This window comes from Cyprinodon tularosa, unplaced genomic scaffold, assembly GCF_016077235.1.
Source record: "Cyprinodon tularosa strain WSP-4 unplaced genomic scaffold, ASM1607723v1 ctg99, whole genome shotgun sequence".
NCBI lineage: Eukaryota > Metazoa > Chordata > Actinopteri > Cyprinodontiformes > Cyprinodontidae > Cyprinodon > Cyprinodon tularosa.
Genome location: NW_024039773.1, coordinates 847,921 through 865,467, shown reverse-complemented (window position 1 = coordinate 865,467; position 17,547 = coordinate 847,921). Strand labels below are relative to the sequence as shown.

General features: G+C 39.4%; 1 protein-coding gene across 2 annotated transcripts; it reads right to left on the bottom strand.

The window, feature by feature from the left end:
* Positions 1 to 763: 763 nt before the first annotated feature.
* Positions 764 to 8,087, bottom strand: sall4 (spalt-like transcription factor 4). Of its 2 annotated transcripts, none has more exons than XM_038276025.1 (4): positions 7,502 to 8,087; positions 3,238 to 5,676; positions 2,843 to 3,147; positions 764 to 2,730 (listed from the first exon to the last, which is right to left on the bottom strand). In XM_038276025.1, exons 1-4 carry the CDS (start codon positions 7,680 to 7,682, stop codon positions 2,293 to 2,295), a joined length of 3,363 nt encoding a protein of 1,120 aa, XP_038131953.1. In that variant the 5' UTR covers positions 7,683 to 8,087; the 3' UTR covers positions 764 to 2,292. The 2 variants fall into 2 exon arrangements, with proteins under 2 accessions (XP_038131953.1, XP_038131954.1); XM_038276026.1 differs by lacking the exon at positions 7,502 to 8,087 and adding an exon at positions 7,238 to 7,385.
* Between the last annotated feature and the right edge of the window lie 9,460 nt (positions 8,088 to 17,547).

Below are 17,547 nucleotides of genomic sequence, written 5' to 3'. Positions count from 1 at the left end.
TGTGCACGACCGATTCATTCAGGTTGGGTACATCCTGAATGAATCGGTTTGGGTTTTTCTTCTAAATCTTTGCAGTTTATAGTTCATGTCAGAAACAAAACAAAGATTCTTTAAAAAAAAAAAAAGAAAAAAAAAATGGAGCAACCCCTGAACAAATATGACAAAACCCTAAAAGGGAATCTAAAAGAGAAAACTTCATTTTTTTTAAAAATAGCTCAAGTCGATTATCTCTCAGCGCAGCAAAACTAGTTTATATGAGATATACGAGTTTTGAATAAGATTCTAACGTTAAGATACTTGAAAAATAAAGTCTAAAATGAGAAACCGGTTCTTACATTTCTAAATCAAGTCAGTCTTATTTTCTCTTTATAAAAAACCAAATAATTGGTAAACTGATTCAGTGTCTGTGTGGGTTACATAATTTCACATGTCCCACAAGACTTACTTGGTTCCTTTAAGGTCAATTATGCAAATGATTGCATCATTTAAAACTGCAGAGGAAGTAGCCAATGTACAGCTGACATAAAATGGACTACATGCAAATAGGCGTTTCGTTGAGAATGCAAAACGCTGCTGGATTAATGGTGGTGGGAAATGAGAATTAGGAGAAAGGATTTCACTAGAGTCCTTGGAAGGTGAATTGATGTAAATTAGGGATAAATGTGAATGTCAGCTGTGATTGTAGGAGAGATTAATGGCAAATCTGTTGTGTAAATATCCCCACCCATAAGGTTGGTGAAAGAAAAACAAAAGAAAAAAAAAATTCAAAAAAATTCACCCTGATTTTATTCTTCAAAAATCAGAACACATTAAACTCAAAAGGAACATTAGGGGGGAAAAAAAACAACATACATTTACACTGTAAACAGGATCAAATTGGCTCCATGTTACTTGAACCGTGAAGGCAATTTGAAAACAAGTTAGACATGGGTTTACTTTAGGGAAGGCACAACTTGGCAAATGCATATCGATTAAAGGAATGAACAGCAGGAGCCTACAGAGAACTCGGACCAGGCTGAGTTGTGTAAAGTGTCCAGTGATACATTCATTACCATTCAACTCAGCAGGTTGAGAATGAAGATTTCCATAGCATACAAAAAAAAGTGGGAGATATACAGAACATTGCATTGAGTGTGAGGGGCGTCGAGGAGTAACAAATATCGAAATGAGGTAGAAACTTCCCCCTAAACTCAAGCCTTTTATATAAATAAATAAACTCTGCTACAAACTGATAAGACTACCAAGAAGAAGAAAAAAAAAAAAACGGAAAATCTTTACTGAATAATTCTGGCAGGAAAGAAATTACAGCTCGTCACCTTTTCATTCAGTTACGGTAAAAGCAGTGAAATGTAAAAGCATTTACAACCTGAAATAAAGTGCAGGCATGACGACACCAGCCAACTAAATGTGCCACTAAGTTTCAAAGCTGAGTATAAGGATGAAGAATTGGTTGGAGTAAACTATAAACTAAAAGTTTGGAAAATATGAAATGTACGCCACCCTACAGGGGAAACCTTTTTTTTTTTCCTTTCAGTCTAATAGAGTCATTGTAACAATCCAACAGTGCCATAAAAAATGCAGATTTAATTCTAATCAGGCACTTTAACAGGTATGTGTTATCAAAAAGTGTAGTTTGGCACCAATACAATAAAATGCATTCATAATCTACGATCTAAAACAGCAGAACTTTGATTTTATATTGCAGTCCATCCAATCAAAAGCTCCTAAATGAGAAAAGTTTATGTAAATTACTAGAAAGAGGAAAAAATTTACGTACAATGTCATAAAACCTACGGCACACAGCAAAAAAAGGGGGGGGAGGAATCTTAAATGACACATGCAGTTAGCCATAGCATTACATCTGAACACTGAGACCACGTCCTGCCTGGTCTGACTGGGTTCCTTAAAATGCATGCCCTTTAACTTATCCTACAAAAACACAATCCTTCAAGGGATTCTTAAGGAGACGGCCAAGTTAAAGCAGTTTCAAGTAAGTTATACATTCAGACTTCCGGATAGACAGCATTACAAATAAAGGTCACATGAGAAAATACCCGCATATGTGTTTGTATAAAAAAAAAAAGAAAAGAAAAAAAATCCTACAGTAGTAATAAATCAAGTTTAAACACTCAATCATTCAGATAAGGAGGGGATAGAGGCTCTGAATGCAAGAAGCAAAAACTACCAACCGATCTGAGCGGACTTCTGCTAGATGTGTTGAACGTTGATTGTACCTCATTAGAAAGAAATGACGCGTTCACAATGAGGATGGATTACCTGCCAATTAAAAGATTAATTAACTGCAATTTTTCCCTCCTCCATGAAATGTGGAAACTGTGACTTTGGCACACTTTCTGAACCGTTCTTTTCTATTTCAGCCATGGTGGCGGGTAAGCCAGAGTGGGATCCGTCCATCTTTAAGAGGCCCCCGGTGGATCCGATCAGCGGCCCACCGGCAGGGCTCCCGGGCAGTGGGATGCCGCCCCCCTGAATGACGGAAATTTCATTGGTCTTCATGGTCAAGCCTCCAGTGAAGGCAGCAGCAGAATACTGGTTCCAGAGGGAAGGGTCGAAACTCATCTGTGGAGCACCCAGATCTTTGGGCACTTGAATCATATCTGGGATAATCTTGGGCTCTGAGCCCATTGCCATTATGGCCATGGGATTGTCCAGGGAAAGGCGTTGACCGCGGCGTGATGAGTTGTTCCACATATGGGTGCCGATATGAACCTTAAAACGACAAAACAAAAAGATCCAATCACAACCTGGTTGCACTGCCGAATATCAGGACAACATTTATAAATGACCACAGCAATTGCCCCAAAACAGTGGGAAGATGTACCTTCAGGTTTCCTTTTGTAGTGAAAGCCCTGCCACAGATGTTGCAGGCAAAAGGCTTCTCCCCTGTATGCGTCCGCTCATGGATCTGCAGAGCACTGGCCGATGAGAAGTTCTTGCCGCAGACGTTACATATATGCTGTTTGGTGGATCGTCGAGGTGCACTCGAGATGGGGGAGGGTATGGCTGTTCCCTGAGGCATTTGGGAGCTGAATAATCCATGCGGACCCAAAGGATTCTCGGTGGGAATCTTCATTTCCAGGCTGCCCAAACTTGGAGGCATCTTCATGAAAGGTAAGCTGCCAGGAGCTTTGAACACAAGAGGTAAGAAAAACTTTAAAAATCAATGCACTTTTACACTACAGCAACAAATATGGATATACAAAGGAGATAACTCACCATAGTCGCCATTTGTAAATGGGACACCAGGTTCTTCTTTAATAGCTTTGGTGATAAAACTGCTTGAAGCCGTGAGGTCAAGGGCTCCACTTGAGTCACTTCCATCTTGGGCTCCATCAGACTCTTGTTTTGACAGATTGCTGGTAAATACGTCACCTGCAGACTCAGGGGACTTGCTGCTGCTGTTGTTCACAGGGGAAGAGGAGTGAAAAGACATGGCCGAGTCAGAAATGGCAGGGCTGCGCCCATTCTGGTACTCCTGCTCTCTCTGAACTGGTGGCGAGCTTTTAGGCGTTCCTTCGTTTTCTGAAGGGGTGCTACTCTGTCGTTTCAGGGCAAGAGCAGATGTGAGGTTCTTTAGGACATCTAGGCTGGAAAACTGTACAGGCACAGCGACCTTTTGAGACTGCTCTTCAGGGGCAGATGGGAGGGGGTTCAAGGAATCGTTTGGCTTCTGGGAGTTGGAATCTGGTTCTTGACCTTCCATGGTTCCTTCAACACCACTGTGGTCCATCGATTTCTCCTCTGGTAAGGATGCTTCCATCGTCTCTGCCGCTTCGTACTGGTTTTCTGGCATTGGGGTGTTGGGGATCTGCCCTCCCATGTGCATACGAATGTGCTGCTGCAAAACTACGGCATTTGTAAACTTCTTCTGGCAGATGGGGCATGAGTGTTGCATTTTCAGTGGAGTGCTGGCTCTATGCACTCCGTAGTGAGCCTTGAGGTTGCCCTTTGTTGAGAATGCACGGCCACAGATCTTGCATTTGTATGGCCTTTCACCTGTGTGGGTGCGGTAATGCATTTTGAGAGAGCTCTGGCAACTGAGCACCCTGTGGCAGATCACACACTCATTGGGATCATTGGTCCTCTTTTCCAGGCCATCCACCATTTGCTGAAGTTTTGCTGTTCCAGAGCTTGGTTCTCCAGTAAGGGCAGCGCCATTCATGTGATGGAACGCACCAAGTAGTTCTTTAGCCTCTTTGTGATTTGGGTCCAGTCCCGGGTCTCTTCCAAACACTGCTGACATGGAAGGGGAACCATCACTGGCTGATGGGGAGGGCTTTTGAGAGAACGGGTCACTCCCAAAGCCATCAAACTTTGGTTTAAATCCTGGTATGGACTGTTGGTTGAATCCAGCAGCTGGATGACTTAAGACAGGCTTCATTTCAATTAAATTGGACTCATCAATGGGCACAGACATACCGAAGGGAATGCCACTGCTGGTGGGGATATTGTCGAGATGCTCAGGCACAGGATGGGGATTCATACGGATGTTAGGATATTTATCTTTATGTCTCTGGAAATGCACTTTAAGGTTTCCTTTGGTTGTGAAGCGGTTTCCACAGATGTTACATTTAAAAGGCCTCTCTCCAGTGTGAGAACGCAGGTGGATCTGGAGGGCGCTGTCGTTGCCGAAGGTCTTTCCACAATATTTACACTTATGCTTGCACATGGATTCCCCATTTTTTGATTCTGGTGGGATGGTCAGCATCTTTGCTTTCAGCTTTTTTGAGGAGTCAATCCCTGGCTGGATACCATTAAAGGTGCTGGGGAAACCAATAACACCTGGTGACTGGGGTAGTAGTACAGGTAAACGGCTTGCCAGATCTGGAACCCCCTTTAAAATGTCTGTTTGAGAAGCTATTGGTCCCAGTCCTGAACTCAGAGAGTTAGGGATTCCAGTGGGAAGAGGTAGTTTACCTTGCTTAACCGACTCCATGGAAACACTTTGATTGCCAGTCCTTTTACCTATCAGAGCTGCCGCTGCAGACAGCTGTTGAGACAAATGTGCACCAAGAGCTTTGAGGGGATCCATGGCCGTACCTACGGATGACTGCAGACCCTGTGGGGTCATCTTGGCAACCTGGATTCTGATCTGTTCTGTTAGCTGAATTTGCTGTAGCTGCTGTTGCTGAAGGCACACTAGTTGTTCCAAGATGATGGGGATAGCTTGAAGAACATCTTGTGGAGAGGCCTGAGGTGCATTTGAAGAACTCTGGGAGACGGCCACTTTAGTGTCAGGCAAAGTATGAAGGGTGACATTTGTATCTTGCATTTTGGGAGAAGAGTGGAACACTCTCTCTGGACTTGTAGACATCCCTGTTTGATCCCGTTGTCCTGGATCCCCAGTGTTCACGCTCGACTGTTCATCCACCCGTTCCAGTTTGTCTGTGATGGAATGATTGCTGGACTGGCCATCGTCGTGGTCGCTGTTCAGGCCTTCCGGAGATCCTTGCGAATATTCCTCAGGCACCTCATTGTAATCTCCCTCTTTCATGATGACCACCTGCTGGCTTTTAGTGCAACTTTTTTCATGCTCAAGAAACTCTGCTTCATCAAAGTATTCAGCACAACACTTCTTACAGACTCTGGTTTCATCCATCTTTAACTTCTTTACATAATTTCCCTCTTCTTCCTCTTGGTCTTCTCGAGGAATTCCTTAAAGAAGAAAAATAAGATTCATAAGAATGTGATGCTTTTCAAAAGCAAGAAATATTATCACCATCATGAGAATCAATGAAACAGGCTTGGGGTTAAAATGTTATCTCTCCCCTCTAAAGCATCACAGCAGTTAAAACCAATTTGCCTGATATCATCTGTACCAGCAGAGGGCAACCCTCCACTTTTGGTAAAACAAAGCTTAAAACACAAAAGAGGGGGGCAGTAGATTGTGTTGTCATTTATATTTACCCCTTCATGCCCCCTTCTTAAATTAAACTCAGTGCTAAAAATAAGAAAACAAAGTTAGTGTTCCTTTCTAATCCCAACTAACAGACAGTGAACATCTCCTCTCTAAAAATAAGAATTTTCCGGCAACTCCAACAACATTACCAGCATCCTTAAACCTAAAGAGAGACTTGATCCTTTTTGTGCATTTTAATGTGTTTGATGACCAAGAGGCCATTTCACAACTGGGTGGATCGTTAAATGCAAATGTCCCAAAAAAAAGGAGAAAGACCACCTGTCTGCATTTGAGCAGGGAAACATTTGGCCTCGTTAATTGCTCACCAGGAGGCACTGAAGCGTTGTCAAGACAAAAAAAACAAAAAAAAAAAACGGTTTTCTATTCGGGTCTAAGAAGGAGCAGTGGTCTAAATGCATACAGTTAAGCCGCTTTAACTGCTCAATAAATTTAAAAAACACAACCATGAAAGCAAACGCGCGCGCTCTGATCTCCGAATATTTCCTGCGTTTTCTTAGAACACTTACGGGAATATACAAAAATAAAAAAGAAGAGCAGCGGTTCAGCGGTTAAAAGCGCATGACCTGTATCTGATCACCTTTACAGGGACCTGACACGAGGTCAGGATCCACATGAATGAGATCAGCTCACAATCTTCCTGTAAGGCAGCAGCAGGACTTCCTAAACACACCACAGTTTGTGCTTCATATTTCACGGTTTCCTTAATTATATATATAAAAAAACAACATAATACATACGAGTGAAATAGAGATTGCATATGGCAACACCCAAAAAAAAAAAAAAAATGCACCCCCACCCAGTCACCACAAAAAGGCCACTGCGCCTCCATCCCCCACCTCTCCTCATATGTACTAAAGGAAACAGTCATGCATTAAACTGGGAGGGGGGGATTTATAGCCTGTAGGTCAGCTTACCTCAGAGTCACATTTCATAAAGTTTTTAGATACCTTTGTTCAGGATTTTGGAATTTAACACGTTTCAAAACAATGATTAAAAAACTTCACACGGATTAAACAATAAAAGATGAATTAACTTTTAAACATAAGGGCTGAAAGCTAACTAAAAAGGGCAAACTAAAAGTTTAAGATAAACCAAAAATAAAATTAAAGAATTATTTACAGGTTAACATAATGAGGAAAAAGAAAAATCAACGGGAAGCGAAGGGATTAATAATCTCGAAGAAATACTAATCTGGGTTAAATTTCACTGCTTTATCTCTAATGAACGCGGTCGCTTAAAAATTAACAAAAAAAAGTGTTGAAAGCGGCCGCAACAAAAAAAAAGTTAAAAACTTACAAGGTTGCCCTGTGAAGCAGCGAGGCACCTGTGTGCGTGTCTAAGTGCGTTAGTTTCCACGCAGACTGAGGCTAAGTTTAGGCCAACCCTGACCCAATCAAAGGGACAGGCACCGGGTCAAAGTGCGTGAGGACCAAGGCTTCTTTTAAAAGGTGAAAATAAACAACTAATCCAAGTTATGGAAAAAATAAATCAATCAGATGTGGTTGTTTAGAAAAGCAGCATGGATAAAAGTCTCCGGTTTCCTGCGCTCCGTAAACTCACCAGTTTCCTCAGAGTCCGGCTCGTCAGAGTTGATGTGCTGCGGCTTGGCTTGCTTGCGCCTCGACATGATGCAACCATCGGGAGCAAAGAGTCGCAGGCAATTTTCCTCCGCTTCTTCTACAAATTCTTCGCCTTGAAAAAAAAAAATCACCCCCCCTCCCTCTCCAGTAGAAATGCGCATGTCAACGTGATTATTATTATCAATAATGCATTGCGATTTATCGCAGGCTCCCGGACAGCTGATTGGCTCCGGTCCAAGGGCTCACACATTATTCAAATGGTTCCTATTGATGAGCCGGGCGGTGTGGCCGGAGGGGGCGTGGCGAGGAGCGCCAGTGGCCGCGCGCAGGGATGGGAGGCTGGCTCAATAAAATTCCACTTCTCCCTCTTGGGTTTCTTTTCTCTTTGCTTCATAAAACATGCAGGCTACTGTAACGCGGGCGAGCAGCAGACCAGCCGAACACATAAAAATGAATAAAAGATGCCATATTCAGCTTACAGCAATACTCTCACTTAGAAAAACTAAAACAATCCCCCCAAATCTATAGTTTGGTGGCAGCTCCTCGTGTTAAAGCAATGCTTTCATCGTTGTACTCTGTCTAAAAACGTGACTCAGCAAAAAGTTTGCAGTCCTCATGCCAAAAAGTGCGCAGAAACAATCTGTTTGTGCCTCCTTCATCAACAAGTGAACATTTTAACACATAACATGAACACATAGCTACAACTTTACACATTTTTTCTTTATATAGAGCAGCAAGGAGGGGATTTACCTTTAGACATTACAATTGCCTAGGGCCCCATACTATAAAACTCTGCTTACATGTATAGTTAATACAACTATTCCTTATTTGTCCACATTAATTATGTTTCTGAAAAATCCTTTTGCTAAAAGGCCATCAGAACGCTTATAATATTTAGTTTTCTGATGGCATTTTTAGGCCAACTTTTATATATATAAAGGGGAACAGTTTATATATATATATTAGGGATGGAACGGTTTATGAAAACCTTCCGAACCGTTCGGTTCGACTGTCTCGGTTCGATTCGCGTGTGTTGCGTTCGGTTCATGCGCTGCTCCTTTTTCTCATAGGCGAAGCGTTTACACTCCAGAGCAGAAGGTGGCGGTACTGCGACCAAAGCCAACCACCAGTAGTAAAGAAGAAAATAGTTGAGTATCATCAGCATAACATATAAATTAATTCAGTGTCTTATCATTTTACCAGTTGGAAGCATAGTGAAGAGAATTTGCTCTATAATTGAATTTTCTGATTGGTAGACATATCAGACTGCATGGAATTATTTTTCACTGTTATGCTGATGATATTTAGCTATATTTTTGCATCATAATGAAGCTAACCTGTTAGATAAGCTGCAGGCATGAGAGGTATCCCACATTTCTGGCTGCGCAAGCTGTCAACACAATATTCTTGTAGAAAGACTTAAATGATCTCTAGGAATTAAAATAAGCACTAGACTGGTTTAAGTCTTATTTGTATGATTTAAGTTTGTTGATGATAAATCTTTTTAAACCTCAAGGGTTACATGTGGAGTTCCACAGGGATTAATGCTAGGTCCAGCACTATGCTTCCTATTGGAAGAATTATCAAGCAAAATTCATTAATAGAATTCATTTAAATTGTTATACCGATAATATTCAGCTAAAATCCAGAGAAAGTAACCCATTGATAAACTACAGGTATGTTTTTTTTTTGTTTTTTTTTATAGCACTGAGTCATTGGAATGGTCAAGAAACACTCCTACCACATTTCATATTTTTAATGAGAAAAAAAGTAATAAAAAAGCATGTATCACCCTCCTTCCACATCTAAATTATGCACCACTCTGTACATTTTCTTTACTTAGAATCAAATACATAAAATACAAGGTGTTTTGGTTTGTAAAGTGACAGAATGTGAAATAAATCAACAAGTATAAGTCGTTTATCTCGATTTGCGTCAAGGTATTAATGCATTAGCCAAAAGCAAACGCTCAAACTAGGTTTATCAAAAGAATGTGGGGAAAAAAAAAATCACAATGAAGATATTTTCTAATTGGATGGATGTTAAAATAATATAACGCAAATGTAAACCATACTCACTACCGCTGATTAATTCTTATGTAAATATGCAAAAGCGCTGTGGTCGAACAGATTTTTGTTCCAGTTGATGCAGTATAAGTAGAGAAAGGCTTCGTGCTGCGGTGTTATACAGAAAAGGAAGATGGTTGAAAGCTGTGGTTCTGCAAACATTCACATTGTTGGCTTAGTTTGTGTGTCTTAAGCATTCCAGGAAGTTCTCTTTAAAACTTTAGGGAGACGACAAAGAGGGGGGGTCATCATTAAGGTAGCGACTCATGCAGTGAGCGAAACAACTTAAAAAAAATGTTCCTTTTTTAAAAACAATAAATTAAAAACCCTTATATGTGCTGTGAAAACGATAAAGTGGAATCATATCTGTTTTGTTTTCTCTATTATAGATTTTGAATTTGTTGCTTTCAGACTGCTCTTTTTTTTCACCAAGCAAAAATACTGCTTTAAAAAATATTTATCTATATATTTTTAAAATTGTGAAACTGAAAGAATCACTAAAGTGAAATAAAGGGTTTAAGGGAAAAGGGGTCTGCTATCATGGAACAGGATTTCCCAAGAACCCTAAACAGCTGGAGGGTAGTAAAAAGTTTCTGAAAGCAGAAAAGAAAGGTTGCTATGGAGATAATGGTTTATTTAGGGGTGTTTTATCATCAAGCTTTGCCTCTCTAAGCTCAACATCTTTAATGTCTTGGTGTTAACTGGAGAAAATTAGAGCTTTCCTAATAATTTCATTACATAGGTATGGAGTTAATTCTGTTCCATTATTGCTGCAAGCAAAGAACATGTTTAGTAGAACAAAATTTAAAAGAAAAGAAAAATACTTTTTCTAAGCTGAAATTCGAAAAATTTGGTAATTACATATTAAACTTCTTGAGGAAAACCCGTTTCTAAAGGATCCTTGCTGTTTTCTTAGATTGTATATTCTAAATTTCTTTTACAGGTATTACTTTTTTAATTTTTTTTTCTTTTTCAGTTGATTTTTACACATTTCTTTCTTTTTAAATTGTATTTTACGGATCACGTTCTCTTTACCTTTAGCACAAAACAAACACTCGCTCTTCACCAATGAAAAGGCTGTTGCTAGATTCCACACAGACCAATAGAAATGCGTCTTCACTCATGACTCCAGAGGAAAGCCCGCCCCCAGAAGTAAAGAGAATGTCTTGTGTAAAATAGAGTAAGAAATTACATAGAATGACATTTCTAAAACTCATTTTGAAAAAGAATTTTGAAAAACAAAATTACTGAATACAAAATAAGTATGCAAAAATTTAAAAAAGAATTTGAAAAAAAGAAAATAAAAAATTCTGAGTAAACAGCAGGATTACTTTCAAAACGTAAAAAAAAAGATGGTTTCTAAGTGTTCTGTAAAATACACATGAAATTACATAGAATTACATTTCTAAAACTCATTTTGAAAGAGAATGAAAAAAAATGAATTTCAGAATACAAAATCTGCATACATTTTTTTTTTACAAAATTAAAAAATGGAGAAAAAAAAAAAGAAAATCTAAAATTCTGAGGAAACAGCAGAAGCACTTTCAAAAAAATTTTTTAAGATGTTTTCTAAGTTTCATGTATACATTGAATTTTAATTTTTCAAATTTACTTTTACAAAACCTCCTGGTTGCAACAATAATGGGACATATTTCACTCCATACTTCAGCTTTGATTTAGATTTTGCACATACAACCAGACCTATTTAAAACTGGATTCACCAGGTTTGAAAACCCAAAGCCTTTTAGAAGAATGTAAACCATCATGGCGAAGCATGTGACCCGAAATGAACTCCCAGCAGTACAGTTTAGGGATCCTCACTCATATGTGAGATTGTCGTCTTGTAAAGCTCGAAATGCCTGAGCATGTCTATATGAACCCGCAGCTGATAAGCGGGAGACAAAGACACGCCAATATATTCAGATAAACAAATGTTCTTTGAGGCTCTGGCTGAAGGTGAAGAAGAGGGGAGTGCTGTCTAGACGGTTTATTGCCCCAATAAGAAGCTACACTTGAATACAGTGTTTTTTTCTGTGTTCAGTCCAAACAAGTCAAACTGTTCAACGTCGTAAAGCCACAGTTGTGGGAACCAGACAGGATGTCAGCTGTGAGAGATACTGGATAATTATAGATTAAATATATTGAATGAAATATGTATTCAATGTTGAGAAACTATAGATAACAGATTTTTTGTGATAATCCATTAAGATCAATTATAAAAGTTTTCAGATCATTTTTTTAGCTTTTTTAAGAAAACACATGTTTTGTTGAACTTGTTATTCTTTTAACAACTTTCTTTGTCTCTGCTTTTGGAGCAGGCGCTGTGACATTTGGACCCTCTCTCATGAGTGTAACTTTACGAGGAGGACCGCTAAGTGGACGAACAATAGGTCCCCGTCACTTGCTGAGCAATTGGGGAATTGGACATGTGTCTTTTTAGGACTCAATAAAAGATAAAAGGCGTGAGGAGAGATGAGAAATTTGACAATAGTGTGAAAATCAGCACAGTTGTCAAAACAAGCTGGATTTTTGATAAATATTTGTTTTTTTTTTTTTTTTAGTTAGCTTATCTTTTGTTTGACATACCGGTAACTTAAAACTGAAAAAAACTCTTTAAATAAAAAAAGTTATTTTTTTATACAAAAAACAGCCTTCTAATTAAACACAATACATTTTATCTTAACATATACTATAGTTAAAAATAAACTACTTTAGTTTCAGAAATTTCTGAAGAGGCAAGATCCTTAAAGGTTTGTCACTAAAGAGGAAGCAAAGAAATCTAATCCTAATCTAATGCGAAAAACAAATATATAATCCACATGTTGACAGTCTTATGTTATAAAATGAAGCAATCCACCCTGTCTTAGAAAGTATTAATAAAAAAGTAAAAAGAAAGTATTAATAAAGACCAAAGTTCTATTAAGAGCAAATGTTTCACCAGTGCTTTTCCAATAATATTTATTGAAAAGTTGTATAACTTTAATTAGACTGTATTTTATATATATTATTGTTTTAATGTTACTAGTGGTTCCTAGAATAAAAGTAGAATGGGAGGCAGATCTTTTAGTTATCAGGCTGCTCTCCTGTGGAACCAACTACCAGTTTTAGTCCGTGAGGCAGACACCCTGTCTACTATTAAGGCTAGGCTTAAAACTTTCCTTTTTGATAAAGCTTATAGTTAGAGTGGCTCAGGTTATCCTGAGCTATCTCTATAGTTCTGCTGCTATAGGCTTAGACTGCTGGAGGACATAGGGACCCCCATTTCATCATTCTGCTTCATTCTATCTCTATTCTCCCACTCTGCAGAATCTGTTAGTTCAATCTCTAACGTTCTGTTCTCTCTGCTTTTTCTCAAAGTAGCTTCATCTGGTCTGTTCCTGTTTGGCTGTGACTCCATCCTGGAGAGAAACATCAGCTGTGCTGCTTCCATCAACACCCTTGTTTTTAGATGCTGGAGCTTGGCCTGTTTTCCAGTGTAGTCCTGTTTCTCTGACTGTGACTAACTGGATGTGCTCTCTTCATCCTCTGGCATGGGAGCTGGCTCGTCTGCCTGGCTGTGTGTTTCCTGGACGGGGCCGCCTTTTACAGCTGCTTTTTGTATCTCTGCTTCTGTCTCCTTGAATCCCAGTCGGCCTCGGCAGATGGCCGCTCACACTGAGCCTGGTTCTGCTGGAGGTTTCTTCCTGTTAAAAGGGAGTTTTTCCTCTCCACTGTCACTACAAGCATGCTTAGTGTGAGGGATTGTATTTGAGTCAATGAGTCGATGCAATCAACTGGTTTTCCTTAGATAGAAAACTTTGTATCAATTTGACTGGATGATCTGGTTGAACTGTAAAGTGCCTTGAGATGACATGTGTTGTGAATTTGGCGCTATAGAAATAAACTGAATTGAATTGAATTGTTTGCATTTTTTTTCTACAGTGATATAAATCAGGGTTTACCAACGTTGGGGTTGGAACCCCCTGGGGGGTCGTGAAAAGTGGTGCCGTAGGTATATGGAGGGGCAAAGCCTGTCATGAAATACATAAAACCAAATATTCAATGAAATAAATACAAACAAATACCATGAAATAGGTATATTTCCTTTTTAAGAAATACATTTTTATTTATTAATACAAGATTCACACAAAGTTGATCAAATAAGTTCTGATGCAGCTACAGGATGAAAAACAGTACAGTTAGCTGCAGCGTAGCATCTCCTATATGCCTGCGTAAATTCTCAGTCATCCAGATCATGGCAACCACAAAACAGCCTTAAATTGAGGGCAACCAGACTTTTCACTCGGTTTTTATGGCAGTTTCTGCGACATGAGCTGTTAATATACGATGCATGGTGTATATGTTTATCTGAAAGAGGAACATTCAGTATTGATGAACAGTATTGACCCATTAGAAGCATATCCAATATGCTTTCTGGCCTCCTTCGCTTTCTCGACCGATGCTACCAAACAAAAGAACAACGTATTCATGTTGCTTAAAAGCAAAACGCTGGGAAGAGCGCGTGCTGATCAATACTAAAAGACAACCAAAAAAACAGTTCTGACGATAAAGTAATTGTAGTGATGTGGTGCACTGCAATTTTCTGGATAATGCCACAATTGGCTGATGGATGACTGTATAATCGTGAGAGTGAACTTAAAGAAATAGGTTCATTGATTGCAAAACGATGAAAACCACCGTGTTGAAATGACAAATATGAACGGCAAAGAATACAGGTAGTGTAAGAGAAAAGAAAGGTCAGCTCAAATGTTTTCATTTGTGTTTGTTTTCCTCCTGCACTGCTTACCCTTTCTGACACCAACATCTTACAATAAAAAATTATTTTACTGTCAATAAGTTCGATAATCAGTACAAAGGGACATTTTCTGAAGGTAAATAGAGAATAAAATATGAAAAAAAAGGATATTTCTACTGTCATTTTGTTATGGTGCTTATGGTTTTCAGGTCTGCAAAGGAAAATCAGTCGTTTCTCCTTTTGCTTCTTGATCATTTGCAGCTGAACAGACGACTGTGGAGCTGAAACTCACTTCACTCAGCTTTTGCTTCCATGAAATTCATTACATGGAAGGAAACCTATGGTGGCTGAGAAGTGCAAAACACATTTACAATTCAAAAACACATTAACAAATAAAAAACAAAATAACATTTGAAGAAACAAAATTATATTTTATGAAACAAATGTATTTTTGAAAAAAAAGTTTACATTTTTAAAAACAAATTTACATTTTAGCAAACAAATTTACATCTAAAAAAAATTGACCGTTCGGAAACACTTGTACAAGTGCAAAGACAAAACTGCAAGTGGCAAAACACAGTTACATAGCCTAAGGCCCAGTCCACACGAAGACGAACCCTGGCCTAAACGCACAAATTTTTCACCAAACCAGCCTCTCATCCATACGAAGCCGGCGTTTCAGGGGTCTGTAAACGATCTTTTTTTTATTCAGCCTTCAGAGTGGGAAGATTCTGAAACGCCGTTTTCGCGTTTCCATCTTTACGCTCTAACCGCATTTTTTTTTTTACACGCATGCGTCATAGCGTCGCCTCTAAACACGCATGCGCGACACAGTATCACAACAACAATGGCGCCGTACTGTGTTGAATGGTTGCTGCTCATGCTATTCACCCTGCTGTCGGGCTTACAACAGAATCTTCTTCTTCTGGAATATCTCCAGGAAGAACAGAGCAATATCGACGACATAGTTCAGCACCTGAATTTGACTGAACCACGAAAATGGACCCGCAGGGCAACCATGTATAAATATTTTAGCAAACAAATTTACATCTAAAAAAAAAACTGACCGTTCAGAAACACTTGTACAAGTGCAAAGACAAAACTGCAAGTGGCAAAACACAGTTACATAGCCTAAAACAAATTAACAAAAGACGGCTACACGGAAAGGGAATGTCCCAGTGACCGGATGTGACGTCACCATTACCCTGACTTGTAGTACAAACAGCTCAATCTGTAGTCCTCCTGCTTCACGTGAAAAGTCAGCGGCGATTTTAGATGGAAAGAATTGCACTGAAGCCGTTTTTCTTAAGTTTACGCTAACCGAACAATGTTTTGCCCTTATTGTGGTCTCTGGAACTTTTACGGGACACGGACCAGGTGGCAGGACCAAGCAGCAGGGCCGAGCTCAATTCGTGGCAGTGGCTGCGTTGCAGCTGTTCCGGTGGTCCTGCCACCTGGTCCGTGTCCCGTAAAAGTTCCAGAGACCGTCCGCACGAAGAACAAAATGGTGTAAATTGGCTGAAATTTGCTCCACAATAATAAAATCGCCGCTGACTTTTCACGTGAAGCAGGAGGACTACAGATTGAGCTGTTTGTACTACAAGTCAGGGTGATCGTGACGTCACATCCGGCCACTGGGACATTCCCTTTCCATGTAGCCGTCTTTTGTTAATTTGTTTTAGGCTATGTAACAGTGTTTTGCCGCTTGCAGTTTTGTCTTTGCACTTGTACAAGTGTTTCCGAACGGTCAATTTTTTTTAGATGTAAATTTGTTACCCTATAATGTATTTTTTTTTTCTAAAATGAAACTCTCACCTAAAACCTAACTTATTTAAAATGTGAATTTGTTTCCTAAAATGTAAATTTGTTTTTAAAAATGTAAACTTTTTTTTCAAAAATACATTTGTTTCATAAAATATAATTTTGTTTCTTCAAATGTTATTTTGTTTTTTATTTGTTAATGTGTTTTTGAATTGTAAATGTGTTTTGCACTTCTCAGCCACCGTAGAAACCAGCAGAAAACCGGATGAACTATCCATCCATTTTCTGTCACGCTTATCCCAATCGGGATCGCTGGTGTCTATCTCCAGCTATCTACGGGCAAGAGGCAGGGTCCACCCTGGACAGGTCGCCAATCCATCGCAGGGCAACACAGACAACCATTCACGCACACACCTAAGGAGAATTTAGAGAAGCCACACTGGAAAAAATCTAAATCTACATACGGTAAGTAATTTTTTCTTAAAATTAGTGAATTTTTCTTGGATTGAGGAGATAAAAGAGAAATTTTGCCAATGGAACAACACAATTTACACTTAAAATAAGAAAACGTAATTGCATTGTCTTATTTCAAGTGCATTTTATCTAATTATCTTATTTTAAGAGGAAAAATACTCATTCCATTGGCAAACTATCTAATTTACCTGCTCAAATTAAGGGTAAACACAGTTAATTTAAGACATTTTTACTTATTTCTAGATATTTTTCCAGTGCAATTAACCTAATAGTCATGCTTTTTGACTGTGGGAGGAAGCCGGAGTACCCAGAGGGAACCCACGCATGCTCAGGGAGAACATACAAACTATGTGCAGACCCTGGTCCAGGAATCAAGCCCGGAACCTTCTTGCTGAAGCGGCCGTGCTACGGCAGTGCTACCCACTGCACCCCTGAGCAGCCCCCGGATGAACTAGTTAATCACGATAAACAATTAAAAAAAAACATGTTTATGCACCAACACAATTGGTCCTAAATCAGGTGTTTTATCTTTGACCGTGCTGAGATAGTATCACTGTTTTAAGCTGCTGTAATGGGGGGGTGCCACCTAAAGACACGCTATTCGCTCTGAGGCTAACTTTATATATTTAAAGGAATAGTACACCCAAAACATGATTAGCCTTCATTTTCTACTCACCCCCATGCTGAACAACACTCTGGAGTACTTTTTTGATATCTCAAATGCATCTGGAGATCTGGGAGGCTTCTTGCTGTCTGCTGACATTCAAATAATGGAGGTGCCCAGCGCCCGAGGCAGAAAGGTCCATAAAAGTCCACAAAAAACGTTTCAATATTCCTCCATACTGCTCGTCCAATGTATTCCAAGTGTCCTGAGTGGGTAGCATCCAGAATTTACTCGAAACTAAGTCATTTAGAATGTTTTTAGAGCATAAACAGTAGTGTATAGGATTTCCTGAAAGCGCGTTCACGACGCTACGGAAGATGGCAGAC

What these genes read in the sequence shown, in the direction of transcription:
- sall4 (XM_038276025.1), bottom strand. Translation starts at nt 7,682, where the DNA reads ATGCGCATTTCTACTGGAGAGGGAGGGGGGGTGATTTTTTTTTTTCAA. An exon ending in GCCGGACTCTGAGGAAACTG is followed by an intron (nt 5,677 to 7,501) that starts GTGAGTTTACGG and finishes TTCTTCTTTAAG; the next exon opens with GAATTCCTCGAGAAGACCAA. An exon ending in ATTTACAAATGGCGACTATG is followed by an intron (nt 3,148 to 3,237) that starts GTGAGTTATCTC and finishes TTGTGTTCAAAG; the next exon opens with CTCCTGGCAGCTTACCTTTC.